The sequence below is a fragment of the Passer domesticus genome, chromosome 4 (assembly GCF_036417665.1).
Source record: "Passer domesticus isolate bPasDom1 chromosome 4, bPasDom1.hap1, whole genome shotgun sequence".
In the NCBI taxonomy this organism is placed as follows: domain Eukaryota; kingdom Metazoa; phylum Chordata; class Aves; order Passeriformes; family Passeridae; genus Passer; species Passer domesticus.
This window is the reverse complement of record NC_087477.1, coordinates 51620504-51646276: the sequence shown is the minus strand read 5'-3', so window position 1 is coordinate 51646276 and position 25773 is coordinate 51620504. Positions and strand designations below refer to the sequence as shown.

Below are 25773 nucleotides of genomic sequence, written 5' to 3'. Positions count from 1 at the left end.
TGTTAAAGTGAGTCCAGAGGAGGCCAGCAAGATGACTGGGGGCTGGAGCACCTTTCCTGTGACGACAGGCTGAGCAACTCAGGGTTGCTCAGGCTGGAGAAAGCTCCAAGGAGACCTTGTAGCATCCTCCAAGTACCAGAAGAGGGCCTGCAAGACCTGGAGAGGGACTTTGACAAGGGCAGATGGTGATGGGACAAGGAGGAATGGCTTTATACTGAAAGACGGCAGGTTTAGTTCAGATATAAGGAAGAAATTGTTTACTGTAAGGGAGGTGAGGCACTGGAACAGGTTGCCCTGAGAAGTTGTGGATTCATCATCCCTGGGAGTATTTGACGCCGGATTGGACGGTGTTTTGAGCAATATGGTGTAGTGGAAGGTGTTCCTGTTCAGGGCAGGGGGAATTGGAACTAGATGATTTTTAAGGCCACTTTCAACCCAACCTTTCTCTTCTCCACGCTCTTTACATGATTAAATCAGCGGAGTCAAGACAGAGGATCTCCACGATGTGTGTCTATAAAATAGACTGTTTAAGATGTGTCAGTGGGACTGCTTGCTTTTGAATGGAATGAAACTGCTGGAAGGAAGAAAAGTAGAGGGACAAAGTAAGTCCTGGGCAAAAGATCTGCCAGTGTCAAGGGGAGATGGTAGCCAAGGACCTACATAAATCCTATTCTTGGTAAATAAGTTGATTATATATTCAGGCAACAAAAATCTCCACAGAGTGAAATTCAGTGCCTACACAGGAAGAATATAGTTTTGGAACTATGATGCTGGCCATTCTACCAGACAGTTTTGGTGACTGGCAAACTAAGGCAAGAGACAGGAAAGGAAAGAAAGCTGTATAACCAAATCTCAGTTATCCTTACATACCTCAGTTTTGCAACAGGCTATAATGAATGGACTCAATCATAGACAATCAAAATGACTGCTTGTAGGAACAGCTGGTCAGAAAAGCCAGAAAAGTACAAACAACCCTTGATTTATTCCTGAACAGTGTGCAAGGAGCAAAATTCAGCTTTGCTGTTGAATGAAGAAGCCTAAAATATGAAATGTGGGGCTCCAAATGAGTTCTCACTCCAGAAAGAAATCTTGAAGGGACTGTGGATGAGTCCCATGATATATGAACCCAGCATTCATCAGCTACTATAGATGCAATCAAAGAGCTGAAGAATAATGGAAGTGTCAGAGCACAAGCCAGAGAACCTGAGCATGCCACTGTATCACTCCTAGTTCAAGCAGATACTTCCTGAGATTTCCTTAGCTTGGGTTATCTTTGCACTTAGCAACTCTTCTCATATTCAAAACATTCTGAGGCAGTAATTCCTCACTTTAATTCACAGCCTGTTAGCATACAAAAGAAAATGTAAGTTCATATCTACCCTATTATAATGCTTTGCCAAGCAACAGCTATTAGCCACTATGAGAGAAGAGGCCCTGGTTTAGACAATCTTTAGGCTGAATTTGTACTATCCTGTGACATCTGCCAGAAACAGGCTGTTCTATGTTGTCTAATGACTATGCAAGTAATTATAAAATACAGTAGTGCTAAGTATGGCTTTATTACAGTATTTATTTTCATTTCAGCAAAGAAAGAATATTAATGTTCCCTTAAATCTTGCTTGGGGAAACCTGTAACTACTCTCAATAATTCGATAAGAGCTAATAAAAAGCAAAGTTAACTAAGGAATCTGTTCAATAAGGACCCATCTAAACTAAAGAGTAAACAGCAACTCTTCCCATTTCTTATTCTTTCTACAGCAATAACAAAGCATGGCCCACTTTGTTCAAGTATAATAGTGACACCTATTTTCCCCAAGAAATTAGGCTTATTCCACCCACAGACAACTCTGACTTCCCTCTCCTCACAAAGTCATTAGAAGTTTAATTCAGGCTAAGATCTGCTTGATGCACACACTTTCCTTGTGGGCTGCTAAAATGTAAAGAAAAAATCCAGTCAAACACGGGGGAAAATAAAGAGTGAGCCTTAACGAGAATGGAAATGATTTCCAAGACTCTGAAAAACCTGTAGTAAAAGGAAGATAAGCAATAATCATCCCATCATATGTCAATAATATCTAGTAGAGAAAATACTCAGGTATGCCTTGATGTCATTAGGATTTCCTATGGAGAATATTCCCATTGGGATCCTTAAGATGCTCATGTTCACAGAATTTGAATAATCAGTCCCACAAAGAGCTAAGAATCAAAGGAACATCAGACACTTTTACTAATGAACTGTGCTCATATTAATACATGAAATATATTCCATCCAGTGTAGGATAAAGCATACACAGTAACCACAGCATATCAAACAGACAACAACTGAGATAACTTTAATTATATAACCACTGAGCCTAGTGAGATGTAGATCACACTACCCACAGTCACACTATAAATTCAGCACAAGTGCTCAGATAACCTAATCTCCCATGATAAACAAATACAGCAGAAGAATACTTGTGCCATTCCCTGTAGCTGTCTGAAATTTTAATGGCTTGCTTGGAGATTAGTGGGTTGTTTGCAGGAAAGGGAAGTAATACTTCTTCTCTTTCCAGGTAGCTTACAAAGGAGACTTTCTTTCCCTATTTTTGTTAGGGATACTTCAAATTTTAATTTGATTTGTTAAATTTTAACCCTTCTCCTCAGCCACAGTCAAAGACTGAAGTGAATATGCACTGTATTGAAGCATATAAATTTAAAAGAGAAATGCCATTGACAAACAGCATTATACAGGCCAATCACAGCAAAACAAGAGCTTGGACACCCCCTTCCTCATGCATGGCTGCATAATGATGTCCATAAAGGCATTATAAAAAAAGGAAATGAGAGAGAGAAAAAAAGCAACAAAATATCAGCATTAGCTATGTTTCCTCAAAATCATTCTTCCTTAAGTCATCCTGTTAGATTGTTCTGCTCCAATTCCTTGTTCCTTTTCCTCCAAAAAAGCTATTACTGTAATACTGTTTTCAGTCTGAAGGAGCAACTTCTTTTCTTTTGTTCCATTTACATCAATTCCTGTTCACCTTGCTCTTCTTCCTCCTACCGCTCCATTACCCACTCCTGACTCGTGCTGTCATATGTCACATTCTTATATGATCATTAACATTTACTGAATCTGTTTTAGTCTACTATTGGGCTTTTAATGTATTTTCCCTTTTCTTCCTCCCTATATCATCTATTGTTTTCTCCAAGTTGTTTATGCTGCCACCTAGTTTCTCCTCCTCTCTTTGTCTCTCCATGTTTGCCAGTTTCTCTTTTTTCCTTATCTTGTAATACCTTCGCTCACCTGAACTTAATTCCCCAAACAAGCCCATTTCTGCTGGAATCTGGGTCAGACTGTTTAGCCCCCTAAGTATGGAAAACTGCCTCAAAATATATAATATGTAATGGAGAAGGATGTCAAGCCAAATGATGTGTACAGTAATAAACAGCAGCACAGTTTTAACAGTGTTACTTATTTTTCTCAGGAAGTAAATGCTGCTGTTATTTATAGTTTGTGATGTCTAAGATCCCAGCTGCAGTAGGGATATGAGAGCAAAGAGTCAACCAGCAATTGCAGAGACATACGCAGTCTAAAACAGAAAGATAAAGTCCCAGATGACTTTATGATCATCCAAAGGCCCTAATGGAGTTTTTTATCTCTTCTCTGAATCTGAAGGTGTTAAGCAAAAAGAATTGATGGGAGAAGGGGAAGAAAGACAGACAATAAAAGCATTATGCTAATCTAATATTAGACTGCATTCACATTTAATCTTGTTTTTGTGGGGTTTTTTATGTGATTCTGGAATCATGCTAAGTCACAGCCCCTCTAGCATCCCCAGACTACAACAATAATCAGAGATTGATTCTTTAGGCTAGCAATCCTGCCTGCATCTCGCTGCAGATTGTTACCTGTCACCTGAATGACAGACTACGGAAAAGTAAGCCAAAAGAAAAAAAAAAAGAAAGACTTCTGGGAGCATCCTGTCAGTTATGTGAACATTCAAAAGCTATAGAGAGATAAGATATCTCTAGGCTGGGTAACCAATTGTTTCCAGCAATTGCATCATAGTTCAAAATGTTAAGTCCTAGTTTGGCCTATTCTCTTGGGACAATTTCCTTGTGAGGTCACTGAAATTTTGAACTCCTTCCTTTTGATCCCCTCTACAACAGTTCACTGAGTTGAAGCTATGTTTTTTTCCCAGTATAAAAGAACACTGCAGGGAAACAAAGGTGACACCTTTCTTTTCCTAAGTACACATCTCACCTGTCACATGCAGCTTGTTAGGCTGTGCTGATATGCCATGAAGAAGCACTGAAGACCATGGCATATCCTTACAGACCTAAGAGCCAGTCAAATGCGTGTATGGTTCTCACGGCAGCATTTAATCATCTGACTGAAAAATCTCTGTTCCTCAACATGTTCTCCCCAGAGTTAAAGATCCAGTTGGTGTCTCTTACCTCCTTCATTGTCCTTACTGTCAGTGCAGAGAGTTTCCATGGCTACGTCACAACCTGCTCCCCTCCATCCTGGCTGGCAGACACAGTGCCAGCCATTTTGGTCCAGTGTGCATCTCCCATTGCTGTTGCACAAACCAGGGCAGCCCTCTGTTGAAACAGACAAAGAAAAAGCACAAGTGATTTAAATACTGTAACAATATAAAAAGAAAAAAAAATACAAACAAGGGACACTTACTGGGAACAGGCCTTAAGAACAGCACAAATACTGTAATTGCACATGGAGTGGAACAGCAACATTACCTGGGGAACATAATTCTTAACAAAGTGGCATCTTTGATTGGCCTGACACTTGAGACACCACTTACCTGTACAGGCAGGAAATAAATGCACCAATCCTCTAAATACCTGCAGGCCAGACAAAATTGAGTTTGGTTTTTTAAATTTTATTTTTCAAAGTAACAAGAGATGAGTGCATAGTGCAAACACAGCTGTGTAAAATGATACATTTTTCTGTGCTCACAGAATAGATCATTATTTGCTCTATGCAGTATTGATTAATTACTGGCACCAATGATTAAGCTCCCTGTTACTATGAACAAATCCCTCCAAATTCTTAAGCAGAAAAATGGGTATGATTTAGGCAAGTAATAAAAGAGAAGGTTAACTTTATCTGGTCTCAGAGTTGCCGTGTATTCATGTGAAATTACAGTGCGTTAAATAATTGCACAAAGTATAGGCCAGTTTTAATGACTATACTTTATGCCAAAAATACATTCCTTTTCACAGAATAAGCAAAGCCCAGGAATAGTGAAGCAGCTTAGCATCTATTCTAACAAACATTAGGATTCAGGCTGCATACGGATGGGACAGGACCAACAGGATTTCCAACTTAATGTAATAGCTGTGCGTATTTGATTACTTAGGACGGACAAAATGAAATACCATAAGGACCACAATAAACATTGATAGACTGAACAAAAACACGGTAGTGACGTGCTTCAAGACAGATAGCAGAGAGTGATTTCTTGTGACAATCTCCCTAAGGCTTTTGTGCTGTTACCTTTATATCCTATCTTGTCTGCTTTTATGGCCAAGGAGGGAAAATTTGGGAAACAATTAACATAATTTAATATATCCAAAATCGATAATTGTTTTCAGTCTAACATTGCATTAAAAAAAAAAAAAACAGTATCTGTCACTTCCTGGTGATGAAATCTGGCATGCAGCCAACATGATCTGTATGAGAATGACAACGCTATAAATATGTAGATTTCAGTGCTCCTTATCTATGGCTGTGATAAGACACTGACAGAAGCAAGTACAGATATGGCACTAACTATCTTATGAGAAGGTGGCTACAAATCAGATATTTCTGGACACAAGAATTCTCTGTAAACTTTAATCCAAAAACCCTAAGTAACTGGGCAAACAATTCTTCACTTTTTAGAACACCTATCTCTGTCAACTAACCTACTGATCCATTTTGTTTAAGCTTAGAGTAGTTTTTCAGAAGCAAGTTGCTTTTTTCTTCTAAAGAATTTTGAATTTACTGACTCCTTTCAATCTTCTAGCTCCAAATTACAAATATATAGAAAAAGGTTATAAAGGGTGCTTAACTCTTGTCAAATCACTCTTAGAAGGCAGAGAATCAGGAAAACCTCTTGTGAGGAAGGATGGGGATGCTACAGTTATGGATGTTGTGCCATCATGCCAGGCTGAAATTAGTCTTGTTACTTTTATTCTTTCAGACTGCAGCTGCTAATAGTATTTGTTAATTTACTGAGATCTATTTTTTCTTAAAATTACTTCTATTTGACTTATGAAAGACTTACATATATAATTGCAATACTGACAAAGGAATTTAGGAGTCAACTGGGTACACTCAAGACTTATTGTGTGAAAGCCTGGATATTGCCATCAAATTGCCATATTCTAATGAAAAAACACAAGGAATAGGGGAAGATACTCAGGGAAAGAGGGGTAGGAATATTTTAAACATTTTTCTAAATCAATTTTTCACCGTAACTGAAGATACAAGAATCTTTGCTGTTTCATGTTAGGCTTTTGCATCCTTGAACCTGTTGGAAATGTTGCATAGACTAGAAAGATTTTTCTAGATTCATACCAGATACAAGTCATAATTTCCTATAAATTTTCTACATTCAGATAATCAAAAGCTTAAAAGTCTCAGGAATTCTATTGATATGTCAGTATATAAACACACACATCTCTATAATTAATCTGTTCTTTAGAACTAATGACATTTGTTCTGTGACAAGAGTACCACTTTGCTTTGTTTTCTTAATATTTAGGGTTTTGTAGGTAGAGGTCCAATGACAAAATTAACAAAAAAAAGGTTCCAAACAGCAAATGAGTACTATCTTCAGTTATTGGTTCATATCAAATCTAATACATGTAAGCAGTTTGTTCATAAATGTATAATTACTGATAAAGTGTTACCATACAACAGAAGCAAAATTTTGAGATGAGTTGAAAGCCATGTGAGTTATATGTATATAATCCATGGAATGTATGTAAGAGAAGATTCTTTTGCCCAGACTAGTATGTTTTTAACTATATATTAATATTAAAAAAACCCCCCAAACATGTAGATAAAAGCATGTCAAAGAGCAAATATACAGTACCTTTCACTATCTTATCCAAATAGTGAGCTTGAGAATTAAAAAGAAAAAAAAAAAACAGACAGACATTTCAGAAGTGTCACATGAAACAAGAATTGTTCAGAATTCACATGCAAATCAAGCAGGTGCACCTGACATGAGAGGTCTTACATTACAAAATGAAAATGTATTTCAAGGCTTTTAAAAATGCAAGAAATTCTCTTTTCAGCAAGCATCGTCATGAATCAATGAAACTGTTCTGGAAAGTAGGCCTGCAGAAGCAAAAAGAAAGCTACATTTCTGAGACTACATTTTCTTCTGACTTCACATGCTTTGATTTTTTTTACATAACAAAAATATAATCAAAGCTAGCTTAAAATTCAATTTTAAACACAGCATAAGAGCAGTTCCTTAGCATATGAGCTTTACAACACTAACCACACGGGAAGATTTTTGATTTGCAGGTCACTCATAACTCTGACAGCATAACCAGCACACTATCTTGATTCTCAATGGATGAATAGGATTTTTAGGAGGATTTTTTTCTTCTGCTTCAATTCAGTCACAGTTATTCTTCTATGCACACAAACCAAGTAGGTAAAAAAAGCTGAATTGTAAATATGGGGTGGAAGAGGGCGCAGTGGGGTTAGTAGCGTGATGATCCATTTCAGTTTGAAAAGCAGGTGAAAATTAAACGTAAGCTTTAGATGCATAAAAATAAGTAACACGGTATGTACAAGAATAGCAAGACTTCTTTTTGTAAGTTATGACACTTAAGATTTCACAAAAGAGTTGAGGAGGCAGATGGATGAATGACATACAGAGCATAAGACGGCTTTCAAAGCAGCAGGGCCTACTTTTAATACATGAGACACAGCACAGATGGGTAACATATTCCCTCCTTCCTTCCAGGAAACAGACATCAACTGCAGTTGTGTGAAAGGGGTTAATGTCATACAGCAAAGCCACCAGGTCCATTGCAGGCTACCAAAGCCAGCCACCCACCCCAAGGAGATGGGAGACTGCAGACCATGGCAGTGGGGACAGGCCAAACCGAGCCAGGAATGCTGGACTCCATCCTCTGGATTTGCTGGGAACAAGGTCTCTCAACACAGCCCTTACAGTCTCTCTTTCCTTTAAAATTTGACTTTCCTAAATCCCTGATGGATGATGGCCCCTTTCTGGCAAGTTCTCTGTCATTGCTGGGATCCCTTTGGATGAGTAACAAAGGCCTTTCCAGCTACAGCCTTTCCTCCAGTTTGGATGAACAGAAAAAAGCTGCCTGGACTCCAAGGAGGGAGGTGATATATATCAGGAGGCACAATCACTGCTACAACTAAGAGGAGAAAATTTTCTAGTTCCTTTTTCTTGAAGAAAGTGTCAGGTGTCCACTACACAGCTTTTTTTGTTTTTCCCTTATAATGGGAAAAACACGGTGTTAATGCAACACAAAGTAAGATGAAAACATCAATTACAGAACATTTAGAGGAGCAGCAACAAACTAGGTAGCTTTTCACATTAACTACAAACAAAAAGAAATATGATACAGCTACATTTCAGGGTGGATCAAATTCTTCTCTTACCCATCCAGTATAATTCCCCTTGCTCCTACTCAGTTTACAACATGGTGTAGTATGTGTGGAGGAAAAAAAATCAAGCTCTATTTCATAAAATGAAAGCAATCAGTTCTGTCTGGGGAATTCATCTATCCACCAGTAAAACATTAAATGCCTCTACAAGTGTAAGGATAGGTAACAGAACATTAAAAAAACCTCCTAGGCAACTGAAAACAGTCCCTGCAATCCCAAGTTCCACCCCCCGCCTTTTATTTTCAGAATCCAATCTTCATTAAAAAACCTCAAAAAAACAAACAACCACAAAAACCCCCAAAGCAAACCAACACCCCCCAAAACCTCCCAAATACAAGAGAGATTAAGAAAATGCTCTTTTAAGATTTTTTTTTTATCCAGCAGTCTTAAAAGAAGTCAGCTCCAAACCACAGAAGTGTAATTCTCAAAAAACAAGTTCCACCTTCCAGAATCCTTTTACTCACGGTCAGTTGACATTAAGGACAATGTTAGAAACTATTTTGGTTAATATGAGCATTGTAGAAAAACCACAAAGCAGAAAATGAATGACCAAAAACTGTGTAACTTTGCAGTGAAGTTTAAGTAGCCATCATGCTGTCTTCCTTATCTTCATGGCACCGCAAATGAAAGAGGAATGAACCTGTGTGGAAATACAAAATAACTTTTCCCCCTCTGTATAGAGAATTCCAGGTGGGACTTGGAGCACTTCAGTAGGATGGAGCATCTCAGCAGGCATGCCTTGGCAGGATATTTACACATCTGGCACATAAAGGTTATCATATGTCTTTAAAAAGTCTAATTACAGACCAGACAATATACCTACAAGAGTTTTCTCACAGAGTTTATGACCGTGCCATTTAAATCTTGCAATTATCTCCAGAAGAAGAAGGACTTTGTATAACCCCAAGTGGAAAAAAGAAAAACAAAAATGAAGATATAGGATGCTTATATTTTCTAGGCTACTCAAAGCCCAAGAAGATCTAAGTGGCATTCAAAATTCATATAAAATAAAACAGAAATTATGCCATCAATCTGTGTGGGTATTTTTATAAATTTGTGGCAGATAAATGATTTTGCAAAGAAATGGTAACAGTCAGGCAAATTCACACTTAAGATAGCATATTTCTTAGCCAGTCAGAACCCTGACTTAAAAAAAAAAAAATTATTTAATGTCTCCCATTAGTTTCCTATCAGAGATGTCAGTGTCTTCCTTACTCATATACTGCTTCCTCCAGGTAAGACATAATAGCCTAAGAATAAAAGTACATATTAAATCTACTTATTCCAATCAGCTCCCCTTTAAATCAGCATAAGTCACATACCCATTGATTTGATGTTCCTTAATTGGTCCTTACAGCATCGCTTTATTCTGATTATTCTGTCATTTGGGATTACAATGGTGACATGCTTCTAAATGCTGTACAGTGAATTTATATCTCTGTTAGTTTAAATCATTACTCTCCATCAGATCTCTTCTCCCATCATAATCTTTGTAATCTGTACACTAAACTGCAACATACGCCATGTTTTTGTAATGTATATATAGGCCTGTTACAGTGTCAACTCAATAGCTCAAGAGTCATTAATTACTTTGCTGTAAGAGCAGATTTAACCTCATAGCACCCCCAGACATGAAGCAAAACCACAAATGAACATGACCAAAGCCATATTGACCTAGGTCAGTCTAAATAAAAAACTAGGGTTTTTTAAAGTTTTCTTTTTACTTTCAACACCTTGAAAGTGTGAGTCAAACCCCTGCCTCATCTCCACTAATACAATCAGCTCTCTCCCTTCCTTACTGCATTGCCACCCACCTCTTCCTCTAAAAGGAAACAGAAGGAGAAAATAGAAAGAAAGAAATAACCAAAGAGGGCAGGGTGGGGGGAGAAAAGAACCAAAGCAGGGAAGAAAGGAGAAATGATGAAGAAATAATTTCAGTAATGGCAACAACAAAGAACACTGTTCAGCTCCTCTCAGAGCAAGCTCTGCTTTGCTTCCTTCTCCTCATCTCCCACAACTCCTTAATGAACTTCCCATTCCTGGTGAATGACTGCGTAAGTATCCCTGCTGCTCACACAAACTTCATGGTACCAGATGCCCATCCTCTACAGGAACATGTGAAGGACATATCTTGCATCACTCACATTTACACTTCTACAAAACCTTGCACCAAGTGTCATGCAGGAAGACAGCAGGTTTTTCTTGGAATAAAAACTGACCATAAGCAAACTATGCTATGTTTGTTACCATATTGTTTCCCTTAAGCTTTCCACACATTTTTTGTTTAAAGGCAGAAAGTTTTAATATCTTCACTTACTTTAATCAATTTTTAGTATTTGTATAAAACTTTGTTTACAATCCATATGCCAAAAACCCCTGAACACATTAGAAGAATACCATGAAAGTGGCCAGGTCAAGCATCCAAAATTTAGGCAGCAGTGGGTTTAGGGCTACCTGTGCAAGTTTTATACACTTCTTCCCTTGTGAATGTGCAGAGCTAACAGTCCTCATTCAGCATGCATTCTCTCACAAACAACAAAGAGCTGAGCCCAAATAGCAGGCACACTATGCTAACCTAAACAAAGAAGCAACAGCTCTCTTTCTCTCTTTCAGATTTTCCTATCACCTTCCTCCCTAAGTCACACTATTTAGCACACTACCTTCATACTAGTGCTGTGAAGAGAACTGGTGTTCTTACCTCATTTTACCAGTAACTAAAGTATAGAAACATCAGAGTGAGAAATCTGCATTCACCTGACTACAAGCACCTATGATGTGATTTTCGGAAATACTCAGAATTATATAGTATTTCATACACGAACCAATTTTAAGCAAATCACACATGCGCAAATCTTGTTCCCAGAAAGTGAAGAACAGTCAGAGAGAACTTCTTTAAAGTCTGTATTTGTGAGCAACTAACAGAAAATACATCTTAGAATCCAGGGTGGAATCCAGGTCTTCAAAATCATCCTTAACCAGTTCATCCTGCGCACCAGTCTCTTATGAACATTACTTTTTACTCCCTGTGCAGCCAAGCAATGGCAGGGGATGAGGCACACGCTTTTATCAGTGGTTTCACAGGCACTTGCCAGCAGAAGAGAAAACACTGCAAGCTTTAGGGAGAATGCAGTTTGTAAACAAGTTTTGGTGCTTGCTTTGGGAGAACTGGTACAAAACAGGGTTGACAGTTCTGGTCTGACTTCTCTAATCTACTCAAGACTCAGTCCGTGGTGGTTTACTCCTCCTGATGTGGCTACCAGATCACCCTTATTTCCTCTCGTTTCCATCCAGCCCCAGTTTAACTATTTTGACAATTAAACCACCTTTTGAACATAAACCCTTGAAACATTTAAACCCAGCATTTCTTATCCTACCCACACAGACCTAGGGAATAGCACACTGATTCTTTTAGGCAACTGCTTTCCCTCCCAAAGAATGACTAAAAAAAGCATGCATCCATATGCAAATTCAGAGGAGCTCCATGCCTCTACCAAAAACTTACAGAAGTCCAGAATTGACAAAATTTTAAAGCTACTCTTGTAGCCTGTCTTTAGAAAGGTTTGCTCATGTCAAATTCAGCATCTCCTACAGTGTTTTCTGCCTGGCAAACTGCTTCCTAACTTGGATTTGTGCAGCTGATTATTCTTAAGGATGGAAGCCAGCATTTGTTGAATTGCACCTTATTTCTCTGCATAGTCTGTGCTATTTGTCAAAGTAATTTTAAATTCTTGTCCTGTCTTCCAAAGTGCTTGGGGGCAGCAGGCTTTGGTATCATTTGCAAATGCAATTCTTTCTATTCATCACTGCACAGTACTGAAAGCACATGTTCTTCCACTGTAAGCAGCTCATAGTCATCATCCATTCTCTGAGTTTGTAAGAACCTTGTCTTAGACAGACCATATGTTCAGAGCATTGCTGCCAATAGAGGAGGATTACACTCTACCCTTTTGATACTTTTTTACTCCTAAATTTCCCTTTGCCCTTCTTGTAAAGGAGACCACATGGATGGAATTATAGTTTCACACAATTTTTTTTTTCCTCCTTACAACGGCTAAAACACTGTTATCACCCTGAACTCATATCTTTTTAAGAGTTTATGCATTTTAAATACTGCAATTTATCCTGTGCCAAATTGTAACTGTTCTTTGCAGCAATCATTTATGAGATCTCTATACAAAGGACATAAGCCCATTATCCCTTAGATTTTTTTGTTCTGGAGACCATCCCAATTTTACTGTAAAGTAAGTTTTCTAACCATTATTACTGGAAAGCTACATATGTATTAGAATAAAAGATTCAGTTACTTTTAAGGATGTAGTAAACATAGGAAATTTGGGACTACCAGTAAGATAATGAGCAGTGTTGTTTCCTACTTAATATTAGTTTAGCTGGAAGAGGATTTAGAAGAAAGATTATATACCATTAAGGGGTTAAAACGATCCCAACATGTACAGGCTGAAAAAGTCCATTTGAATCAAGAAACTTGTGAAGACCTGCCTGAGAGACAGGTAAAAACCTGACACATTAAGAACTTCATGAAAGATAAATTTAGCTTGAAAACACATTAGGGCATGGATCAGGATGGGAAGCATTATAGTTTCCATCTTTCTCCCCACTGAAAGTATTTATGGAATGTGGTCTGACCAGCATGCAACAATACAATGTACAAAACCACCTACTCTCTGGCCACTTCAGCTCAAATAAGCTTCACAACAGGCTTTAAAATTCTTCACATCTCAGAGGATTCTGTTGCTTTCTGAAAACGTGCCTAACTTGAACTTCACATGTGGTCCTTATTTAAATGCAAATTAACCAATTAGCAATTTAAAGTATGCTAACAGTTAATTTGTATTTGAGATACTTGGTCTTGAAATGTGTTAAGGCCTGACCAATAACTCACTTTTTTCCTAGCTCCAAAAATGCATGCTCCATCTTAAATTCACCTGGTAATTGAGTATTTTTATGGTTACCAAATGTACAGATATTTGGCATATTCAAAGCTTGGTCTGGCAATTTAATAACATGCCCTTTAGGCACATGAAATATAAACTCCAAATTTGTTCTAAATTTCATTAAATCTTGTTAAACTGTGATTATCGGTCCTCTGGATGCCAAGAAAGTCATCATCTCTTCCTTGTATGCTTTTTGCATTGAGGGTATAGGTATAAATATTGTCGTAAAATCCCAACTGCAAAGCAGTCAGGTGTTCTGAATGTAGGGTTTCACTCACCATAATGTGGTGAACTAATTGATACTGGATATAACTAGTTTTGAATATTTGACTGATTTAATCTGATAAAAACTGTTTGTCAAAGGTCATACCTTCATTCAGATACAATCTTAGTTTTAAGATGAAACTTGTATTCAGGTTATGATTCCATAAACGCATAACTAAAGAAAATAATAAATTTAGGAATTTTGATAATTACACATTATATCAATACAGAGGTAATTATTACAATTTGAGGGACAAAAAATTTCAAAATAATAATAAAATTTATGAAAAATTCCTGTGTATGCAATAACGTACAATAAATGTGTGACACATTAAACAGCTCTGAAATGTGAATATCATCCGGAATTAAACTTCCGAGAAAAGTGAGCCATGCTTGACAATTAGCATCAGCACTGAAATGACAGTGGCCATCACAGTACTGGTTATCTGTGCTGCTAATGTGCAAATGTAGAGAAGATAGATCAAGCCCCCAGACTGGTTCATGACTTACTCTCTTGAGCCCACGTGTCAAAAATGCATAGTGTAATGATATACAGCCATATCAAGTTTTCTATAAGCACTTTGTTTAATTAACTGAAGGAACACATTTGTCTTTACTTGCTCTCTGATCTTTATATAGAGATAAAGTGTCATTTCCCTGCAGTCATATTTGAAATCTCTAGTATAAGGAGCCCCAAGCTAAACACGTGCTGAAGGGAACAGGTGCAGGCCATCTAACTTATTGGAGGAGATTCTGTCTCAGCATTCCTCAACACTTTGGTGCCTAAGCTGATCTGATTGTGTTCACATGGAAAACCAGCACACTGATGCCTTTGTGTTTGTCCCCAGTCAGAAAACCATTTTAATCAGTCTCCAGAACAGTCTGTGCTAATGGAAACACTCTTATGGAAAAGTGCTCTAGACTTATTTTTTAATAACACTGAAATCTAAACCAGATGATATTACTGATTTTCTGGCTAAAATAAATTAAACTAGAAATTCCTTGCTGAGGAAAATTAATTTTTCTGGTTTGATTGATTTGAATGTCATGCTACTGTTTTTTTCACGCAAAGAAAAAGGTTAAAATAAATAATTTGCCATTCCTTGCTATTTTTTTTCTCAACTAAATTTTAAGGGAAATTTTTAGGAAATAAACCAATTAGATCCCAGTTCTCACTGGAGTATAAACATAAGCTGCACACTTCTCAGTGAACCACCACTGGCTTTGATTTTCAGTTCTGCACATCAGGTAAAGCAGCCTCATGTGGCACTCAAAAGTAGCAAGGAAGTACCATGATGCTAACTTTAGCCCTCCTGAGGGATTAATATGAATGCTTAATGACATTAATCCACATTTAGCTCATTTCTGTTTAGCGATATGCTTTCCATGCGTACATATACAAATATTAATTTCGGATTGAAAGCTAATCGTTCAACATGATAACAATTAAACAGCTGTAACCTGTCTTGTGTTAAGTAATGGAGCTGCAGGCAAGCTTTATAAACAGATGGTCTTACCCACCCATGCTTATTGCTAAAGACTTTTAAAAAAGAGGTGTTGACAATTCTGAACAAGAAGGCATAGTTTTAATGCAAATTGGAAAATTTGCAATTTAGATTATGATAAAACTAATTTAGTCTATAGAAAAAATTAGGCCACATTGTAAAAGTGAGTTGTTACACAGCACATCAATATAGTAGGTTCCCCACCAACATAATTATTTACTAATTTCATTCAACTAACAGAGTATAATGGAAAAGCAGCTGGAAAAATATTCATATTTATGGGCTTCCTATGACAGTTACCTTATATACTCATGGTACATGACAGTTATATCACAAAAAATAATAGACTTTCTGAAATAATATCTGTTCCAATCTCACAAAACAACTACTCAGACAGGAGAGGGTCACTGAACTCACTGCAAGCCAGGACAGAAAGGAAACAAAAACATACTTTATCACAACTCAGTTATGAAAACTTAATTACAGAGCAGATTTTCATCCAGGCTATCACCTGGGCACCAGCTGTGCATCTGCTGTCTTGTATCCCATTGAGATGCAGGTTGAGCTTCAAAAAATAATACATGGATGCTCACCTCAGACCCCTGAATGTCACTTACAGACCAAATAAACAACTGACAGGTGAGTTTCCATAGCTCTGCAGTGAACTGTTGATTTAACCCATTCTCATGGGGATACAGGAAACTGTGAAACATTACATTAAAACATTTTAGGAATGCCTGTGGAGACAGGACAAGGTGTAATGGTTTTAAAGTAAAAGAGGGTAGATTCAAACTAGACTTAAGGAAGTTTTGTTCAATTGGGTGGTGAAACATTGGAACAAGCTGCCCAGAGAGGTGGTGAATGCCATAAAAACATTCAAGGCCAGGCTGGATAAGGCTCTGAACAAATCTAGTTGAAGATGATGCTGCTTACTGCAGGGGGGTTGACCTCTAAAAGTCCCTTCCCATCCAAACTATTCCATGATCCTATGATTTTATGACTACAGTTCTCCAGAGGGAAGAGATTATAAGCAACTTAGGTGCCTTAAATTGTTTAGTACTTGAAACATACATTGTTTATATATAGTTCAAACCCCTAGGACACTAAAAAAGAGCACCAAGTTTTGAGTTTTGCTAATTCCTATTAGATTCATTCATCAAAATGCTGAGCATGTACTTATCTCTGAACATCTCTGACATAAATATGTGGAAGTATGCATTCAGAGCAAAGGCAGTGGCTCACAAGTGCGGCTGATACCAGGTGAGGTATGAAAGTTGCACTGCCCTGTGCCAAAGGCCCATAACAGACCAGTGGATATCAGCAATAGACAGCAGGGTTACTGCATTAGTCCAAACAATCTTGTCCACCTTACTATACACATTGCTTCAAACAAAGCTTTATTTAGTCTACTCTGTTCTCTATCACAAATCAAAGAATATAAAATACATATGTATATTATTTCTCCAATCCAGTCCTGTCATCTTCAGCCTTAGGGAAACCCTGATGTTGAAGCCAGATAAGCAGATGTCTAAATATTTTTTCTGAACAAAAAAAAGCAAACCTTTGCAATCACCTACAATTTTTCTTCCCAACATCCTGAAGTATTAAAATAAAATTAAAAAACATAAATGAAATAGGTATCTGGCAGTTTAGAGTAATTAGAATTTCCTCTGACTAAATTCCATTTAAATATTTTGAAGTATATGTAAAAATCAGCATAACTCAAGAAGCAATCTAAGATTTAAATGATATTAGAGAGAAATACATCTAAGGACTACCTTGCTTTAATAAGGAGACAGGTTTGGTTTTTTCCTTCATTCTATGTTTTAACACACATCAACTTACAATGGGCAAACAGTGGGCTAACTGAAAATGAGACTGGACAGTTATCATTTAAGAATACATAAAAATTGTCAACTGAGGTACAAAACATTTTTTTTTGGCCATTTTGAGTGCCACTCACGCTTTACAAAAATATCATAAATTCTTTGATCAAATGAGTTATGGATTCAGATGATTCAGTATATATTCCAGTGCCTCTGTGAGAAATGCATACACATGTGCCCCATTTTGAACATCCAGCCAGAGATCTGGAGGACTATTCCTTTCCCCAAAAGTGAGTAAAGTGAATTGCCTTTAAGATTAACAGTTTCTTTGCTATATTCCTTTCTCAAAGAACCTGTTAATTTTGGCTGTTGCTCTTCATAGGGCTTCCAGCTAATAGCTGCAACAAAGAAACACATTTGCATTTCTAAAATACTTCACAGTACCTCAGCTAAACGGTTAATGACTCTTAGAAATAAGAAGGGTGCAATTGCTTATTTTTAGACATATAAAGGGGGAGTGAGTAGGCGTCTTTCATACACATAGCACAAATTATGCAAATATTCTGCTACTAAGTAGAGAGTTGTAGGTAGCATAAAATGCCTGGATTACATATGAAGGGTGACAATAAAAAATTGGTGTGCATAGAGAAACATTCTGAAGTCCCTTGGTTTTTGAAATTTATTGCTCAAAAAGAGCTACTACCTACTGCAGGGTAGATAAGAGAAAAGCAAAAGCAAAAGCTACTACCTACTGTAGGGTAGATGAGAGAAAAGCAAATTGACTCTTCATCTGCCGAGCTAAGGAGGCAGCAATTTCCCCCCACTAAGTCGAAATACTGTTGGAAATGAGCAATAAAATGACCTGGATTCTCTGTAACATGGAAAGAAACAGGTCTAAAAAAATAAATGTAACAGCAGGCTAAAGCCTGTACCTCTTTACTTGCCTCGGAGGCTGCAAGGGCAATATAAACAAATCAAACTATATTTACAGCAGCAGCCAGAAAGTAAACACCAATTTAAAGAATAAACAGGTGGGAAGACAGACCTGCTTGCCCAGTGCTGAGGAAAAACTTGTTTGTGCTTAATATGTTGGAAAAATTGTTCAAGAGCAGTTCATCCGTGTATAACTACAACCCTTGAAATGCTGCCAAGGTCAGTGAGACCAACAGCAGAGTGATCTGCTGAGTAATTGCTCGTTGGCAAGTTAAAGCAGTCAAGGGAAAGGCTTTATCCGACTTCTAAATATTTACTTTCATTTATTGTTCAGAAAGCAGTTCTCACCCCACCTCTCTACTCCCTTTGTCAGCATGTTTTCTGGAAGCTCCTCAAAAACGTTAACCCTATTGATTCTCCCTGTGATTCTGCAGATGCATCTTGATTACCTCTCCCTCATATGTTCAAGCAATTTCATTAGTAAATAACAAAAACCCCAAAACAACCAACCAACCTTTAAAAATCAATTGTGATTGCTGTAAAAAATAATTCTGAAGTCAATCTTATTACTTTCACACCTGACTCCCTTCTGAAAAAGAAAACCTTACCTCATGTTCTGGGCACAATGATGGGGGTATTAATTAATACAGCTGTAATAGGCCCTCATTTTCCCTGCCCTCAAAGCTCTTACCAGTGTTTCTCTTACAGCACCACCACCTGCCCCTCAGCCAGGGCTGTAAAATACCTGGGAGCACAGCTTGGGTTTTGCTATTTTCTATGTCCCTGTTATGGCTTAGCTGTGCTAACACATTCAGAGTTAGAGCCCTTCCAAAACTTCCATGGAAGTTAAAATTCTCCAGGCTCTTTTTAGCTTGTGGCAAAAGCAAATCATGCTACATTCACATCCATCAGCTCCACTGCAGTTAGACTTACTGTCCTATCCTGTTCCTTCAGTTACATCACTTCTTTTAACCATCTCTTCTCCATCTATCCAAACACAGAACCATGTGGGTTTTTTTACTTATTAGACTTCTTTTGGTTGTTCAGATTATCCATGATTTCCTCATCACTCAGTGTTATGCTTGCCTTTGTCTGACCCGTGGCTACCTCTTTTGTTGCCAATTCAATCCACCTCAAAGTGCTTAGCCATGATGCTTCTCATACTTGGGAGATGTGCCCCATAAATACTTCAGTCACAGGGTGAGTCCTGGCACAGCCTCTAATGAGCTTCATGCAATGCTCTCCACTCACCAAAGCACAAACTGGTCATGTTCTATATGAGACCATTGCCAGTTCCTCTGCCTGTGCTTCCTACCTGTTATCATGCAGAAGTTTTTCTTTGTGGTTCTGCTAAGGTAAAAACTGTTTGGATAGGGCTCTACTCCACTGTTACAGACCTGCAGCATCTTGCACAAAGGAGCATTAGTGTGGAAGGGAATTTCTTAGCACTACAGCTCATGTTTTCTTACTCCTCCTATTTACATGCATGATTTCTCATGCTAGCTCACTGTCAAAGCCTGTGTAGTGGAGAAGGATACCCTGCTCTACATGGGACATATGGTCTGTAAATGACTGGGTAAGAAAAGCTCCACTGATAATGGTATAGTAACTTCCAAAGGTTTTCAGGCACTAGAACTAACTTGGTTACATAAACAGAGAAACTATAATAAGGATGGCTTCTACCCAATCAATGCTGTTACATTAGTGACAAGTAAGAAATTTGATAGTACTCTAAAACAGAACATTACGTTGACAAGAAGATAATTTTGGGCAGTTAGATAACATTTTTTAACTGGTGGAAGTGACATTTTTATGTAGGCAAGTCACTTTTTAGTGCTTCTTCTCCTTAAAAGAGAAAAAAAGAAAGAAAAACAATAGGAAGCTTCATTTCCAAAAGACATAAAGCTATCGCATAAAATAGAAAAGCACAAATCAAATAGTATATTTACCGTTCAAAATAAAAGTAACCTCCCCCTCAGTGAAAGGCAGTTAAAGGGAAAAGATTGAAGAGGAAATTCTTCCACCTTCTCTTCATGGCCAACTAGGTATGAAGAACTGACCAGCCATAATATAACCATTTCCTTTCTTAAAATATCAACGCTTTTCCACAGACTAACACATGCAAATACTCGCTTTGAAGAAACATCCTTCAAAGCCATACACTTCTTATTCCGAGGCGGCCAGCAGTGCTGGCTGTTTGCACTTGGCAGCGAGGACAGGGTAAAGCACAGGCGGCCTACCAATGGTGCAGTGCTCTCCGTTCCATCCCTGGCTGCACTCGCACTTGCCGTCCTTGCAGGTGCCGTGCTCGGCGCAGCGCGGGTGGCAGGCGCGCTGGTTGCAGGCCGTGCCCGTCCAGCCCTCCTCGCAGCGACACGAGCCGCCCACGCACACGCCGTGCGTGCCGCAGTCCGCCGAGCAGATCTCTGCGGAGAGAGGGACGCGGCCAGCGCCGCGGGGAGACGGGGAATGCTGGAGTTAGGAGTGCTAAATTTCAATTCAACGCGTGAAGAATAAGAAAGGCAAAATCTTTGGAAGTTAAATCAAAGGAATGTACTGTGAAAGACATTTTCACGTAAGATTCAACAGAATAGAGAGCAGTTCTATCTCTTTGCTAATGCTCTTTTAGTTAGCTGGCAGACTTAAGTGATGTTCAAGTAGTAGCTTGCAGTAATTTTCAAGCATGTTTCTTTGTGGTCACATATGTCTTAAGAGTAACCTTTTTTATCTTAGATTCACTCATACCTACCAGAAGTTACACTGTACTCACAGTGACAAAATGTAAGGTATACCTAGATCATTGTCTATGGTGAGTGAAAATCTAGTATGACGAAGTTCAAATTTGCAAGGTTTCCCCTCCATACTCTTCTCCCTGCTTTCATTCAAAGTTGAAATGTGCCATTACTGACACATTTTTCATTATAAAGAATCAGCCTTAGTGAGACAAATTAGCACTATGCTGACACACTGACACATCTGTAAAGTATAAAATATCATTTTACTCTTTGAGTAAATTTGTATCAGTGACAGGTATGAACAGTCTGGTTCAATAATAATTTGTTAAAAAAATAAATCAACATACAGCAGTTTAACTTGTCATTTACATATAGTAACAGGATCTTGTATCTGATAGAATAATTGAAAAATAAGTTAACAGCCAAAGGTAGTCAGAGACCAAACAACACATATTAAGTCTCAGCTAATACAAGATGATAATTTACACTGCCAGATTTTGCATTTACCATTTTGGTTCATTTTGTCAGACTCCAGCAAACTTTACTTCTGCTAAGCAGAAAACAAAAAACCCAAAGAGATACAATACAGCCTGAGGGACTTTTTAGTTCCTTGGAATACAGCTAGCTGTAGCCATGTATGGTTCATAGAAATACTATATTTAGTTTTTATTTTTTCTTGTAAAAGACAGCAAGTAGTTCAGTAATAAAAGATCAAAATAATTTTTAATAGCAAAAGAAACTTTCATTCAGTGCAAGAAAGGTTTCCAGTTTCCTGTTCAACAGTGTTTTTCTCTCTGCTGTCTCAAAGTGCTGTAGAACATTAAACACAGTATCAAGGACCTGTGACATTTCCTGTAAGAAACAGCCCAAAGCCTTTATAGAGAAAGACAGCTGTACTTTCCCCCTCCTTTCCCCCCCACCAACTATATAGCATTTTATATCTACTTTGAATTAAATTTTTGATTAAAAGATGCAAGACGGTTTGATGAACTTCAGAGTCACAAAACGTCACTGCAGCTCTGAGAAAGAAAGGTTTATTTCTCTTCAATCTAATCAATTTTTCATTAGGGTGAAGGTGTTTATCAGCTTTTAGCACACCAGCTTTGAGCAAGGTGCGTCAATCTTTGTAATGAATTTATTAATTAGAGCTAATTTAATTGAAGTGGAATTGAAGGGCTAATTAACGGACAAACTGCTGATGAAGATAGAGGAAAGCTCTGCTGATTTCAAACCTATAAAACCCTCTGATGGAAGTAACTCATTCTTTTCTTCATCTAACAGCTTAACAACATGTTTATGGGTAAGATTTACTTTTTTTAGTGTACTGCTCTGAAGGTCATTTTGCACAGCTTCAGCAAATAATCTCTGCATGTTCTTACAAACATTCTTTTGTGAGTCTGACACACTTGAGATATTTGAGATCAGAAATATTTTATGTTATTTTAATGATAAATCATTCCATGAAACCTAAGTAAAAGATGGAGCATAACCGGCCATCGAAAGAAGTGCAGAGGACGTGTCAGTAAATAGGGGATCTATGTTTTGCCTGAGAACTAGACAGGGTCTAACACAAATAGCCATTTTTAGTGCTAGAAACAGAGAAGGATTTTTTCTTCTAAACAAAATTCACAGAAGACAACATTTTCTTCTCTTTGTCACTTTCTTCTAGCGTGTTTGGAACTCAATCACTCCCGTATGCATAAACCATTATGAAGTATCACAGATCCCGGTCAGGAAGTACATTTGTTTCAAAAAGATGGTTCCTCATGAAAAAGTTATATTTATTCATAAGCTGGCATAAACCCAGCCAGTCCATGTGTTCAGTTTTCATTAACAAAGCGTCTGAGTTCTTAGATGAACTGTTTTAGACAAATACATGTCTCACAGTTAGACATGATTTCTTTTTTGATATGTGGCTACCAAACAAGATTCTAAAAACTCCTATTTGTCAAAAAGCTGCTGTCATCCTTTATAAATATTTAGATTCTGCTCTCTGTCCTAGTACCTCTAGTTTTCTCCTTTTGATTCTAAGCTCAGACTATGGCTTTAATAAGCTCAGTTCCATATTTCAAGAAATTCCTCTGCTTCTTCACTCCAACAAACTCCTTCCACCCTGGCAGCCTGCACCCTGCCTCAAAAGCTGTTTAAGACTCATTCTTGCATTCCCTTTGCCTTCAAACTTGAATGTTAGCTGCTTTTCAGGAAAATTACCTCAAATGAGCTGGAGAGATTCTTAAAATGTGAATGCCCCTGGTTTCACTAGCGTAGTTTTAAATTTTTAAGTAGATGTATTAGGAAATATCTATATCATGCAAAGTACATTCTGAACTTGCTTGTGAAATACCTGAAATCACCAGATGAAGGCAGTTAGAAGCTACAAACAAATACATTTATTTTCAAATCCTTCAAACTCATCAATTATTTTGAACCTTTGAATCAATTTACAGTTCATGCTGAAGTCAACTCCAAGAGATCAATCAGCTCAGCAGGTCAGGTCCTAACACAGTAATGTCATTAAAATGCTTCTATTCGAGACATCAACATTTTATAAAATGCCAGTGCTTTTAACTCTTACCATTGGAGCAATCTGGACCTGTCCAGTTGGGGTCACAGGTGCAGCTACCACTCTCTTGAAGGTAGGTGCCATGGCCAGAGCACTGGTCAGAGCACATTGTCTTCAGGATTTCACAGTTGTTGCCCCCCCAGCCCGGGTTGCAGTGGCACTCGCCGTGGATACACACACCGTGGCTGGAGCAGGCTGGGTCCAAGCAATCCGCTGCAAGGAGAGGAGAAAGATCAGCTTAAACCTGTCTGTCCTAACAACAGTAATCAACCCAGAGGTGCTAACGGCACTTTTGGGCTTCATTCACATTTCAAGACCTTATGAAAAATAGGCAGCATTGCACCCATCTTTAAAGTAAACATAAGTACGCTGAAGCAGAGAAGTTCACCTTTCTTTCATTGCACTGAATGAGGAAAAAACAGAGTGGACTAAGTTCTCTTTGTGCCAGCCTCCCTTCTCTGGCTACAAGATAAATCCTTTTTTTCATCATTTCTTACATAGCTGCAATTTTCCTTGCAAGAACACCTCTCTTTCACACCACTTTCTGATCCTGTGAATTTTGTGCATGCACGTAACTGACATCAAGACAGTTACAGGTTGCCACTGAATCAATGGAGAATCTTTCAAGGTTTGCTCATTTTTCTGACTTACAGCAAGATTAGCTTTGGGTCTTGGGCAACTGATCTTGATTCTGCCTAATCATAATGGAGGAACTGTTGGATTCTCTGCTGCACTATTCCCTGGTACTAACCCTATCCACTACCACTATAGATTTGGTGGCTATAAAGGACCCCCCAAATGTTTCAGAAATAAATGAGTTGCATACTGTCTATCTGTCTTAATTCACTTGTGCTTTAGATGATGAGATTTAATTCAGCAATTTGACTCAATAAAATGTTACACTTGTAGGGTCAATGGTCTGAAAATTTAATTCCAGACACTTAATTGCATTACTTTGTATGTGGAGATCAATAAAATCAATTTGATTGGGGAAGAAAATAGCAGTTTTTACTCCCTAAAAAGATATAATGGAAAATGAAGAGCATTTTGCAGCATTTCAGAATGAATATTATTATGCATATCTCTGGAATACAAGAATAATGCATCATTTTTCCCCCTGATGCATTGAAATCAGCACTTTCCCCAATCTGGTCAGTGGAACAAATGCAAAAAATTAATGATTACCCTAAAATTGGAAAATTCAGTAAGAATTCCTACATATGTGTTTCATCTGCTTTCTTCTTAGCTGATTTCAGACAGATGAAACTCAAATATACTGGCACACAAAAATATTACATGCACGTTACTTTGAATTTTTCCATTGCTTACTTGAGAATAAACAGAGTACAATAATTCTGTAGAATTCAGTGATACTAGTGATTCCAAAACTTGATTTGCAGTATTGCAAAATGTTTTCTGAAGAAACAGTGTTAGTGCATAATATCTAAATCTAGAAAAATTTATAGAGCCAGATGTGCCAGCTGTTAACCTGACCAACAACAGCTGGTGCTGGCAAAACTATTTACCTTCTTCACAGTTTTCTCCTTTGTACCCAGAGTTGCAGGCACAAGAGCCCATGATGCAAACGCCCCGTCCCCCACACTGGGGATCGATGCACTGAGTCGTAGGCACGTCACACTCGGTGCCCTTCCAGCCGCTGTAGCACAGGCAGCGTCCTTTGGAGTACTGCCCATTGCCACTGCACAGCACCGGGCAGGCTGCTGTGAAACAGAACACAGCAGAACAATCAAAATAAAGATCTCCACCAAAGAACATCTGAGATGGTGCTTTCCTGATGAATTTGTCTTGATGGTCACTTAAACTGACTTGAGAAAAGCATTGGGCTGATTTACCTCTCGAACAATCGGGGCCCAGAAACCCAGGAAAACAATGACAGGATCCAGAAACACATTCACCGTTGCCATGGCAATTTCGGGGGCATTCCACCACAGACTCTAAAAAGAAAAAGAGAAGGATAACTCAGGTGCCCACTGCATGAAGTAGCTATCATTTGAGTCACTACTAACTGACAGCTTGTTCTCGCTCTGAGAAGTGTTTAGATTTGTTTTGTTCAAAGAGCATGAATAGCTGTGATTTTCTACTGCTGATGCCCCCAGTATCTTCGGACATTATATTCCAAAAAAAAGGCTAAAATTATAAGTGTAAAACTACATAAGCTCCATACTTAAAATCTAGTCCCGTGCCATTTAATAAATAATTCAAACCAGCATCCTCCTTTCAAGCACTGTTTCACTAGAAGTACTTATGCCTTAGACTAAGAAATTAAAACCCTTATACCTTAGATCAAGAAATTAAAATATATACTCTGTGTTTTATTCTGAGTA

General features: G+C 38.0%; 1 protein-coding gene across 43 annotated transcripts in view; it reads right to left on the bottom strand.

Annotated features, from left to right (window-relative positions):
• TENM3 (teneurin transmembrane protein 3) overlaps positions 1-25773 on the bottom strand; it is a 1290895-nt gene that overhangs the window by 60271 nt on the left and 1204851 nt on the right. For 32 of the 43 annotated variants that reach the window (XM_064417780.1, XM_064417778.1, XM_064417776.1 and 29 more), the window contains 7 exons: positions 25282-25383; positions 24955-25149; positions 23441-23641; positions 20371-20556; positions 7086-7112; positions 5501-5521; positions 4441-4587 (listed from right to left, as the gene is read on the bottom strand). In XM_064417780.1, the coding sequence (XP_064273850.1) occupies positions 4441-4587; positions 5501-5521; positions 7086-7112; positions 20371-20556; positions 23441-23641; positions 24955-25149; positions 25282-25383 (879 nt within the window). The remainder of the gene's footprint in view (positions 1-4440; positions 4588-5500; positions 5522-7085; positions 7113-20370; positions 20557-23440; positions 23642-24954; positions 25150-25281; positions 25384-25773) is intronic. The other 11 variants (XM_064417789.1, XM_064417790.1, XM_064417798.1 and 8 more) reach the window with 3 other exon arrangements.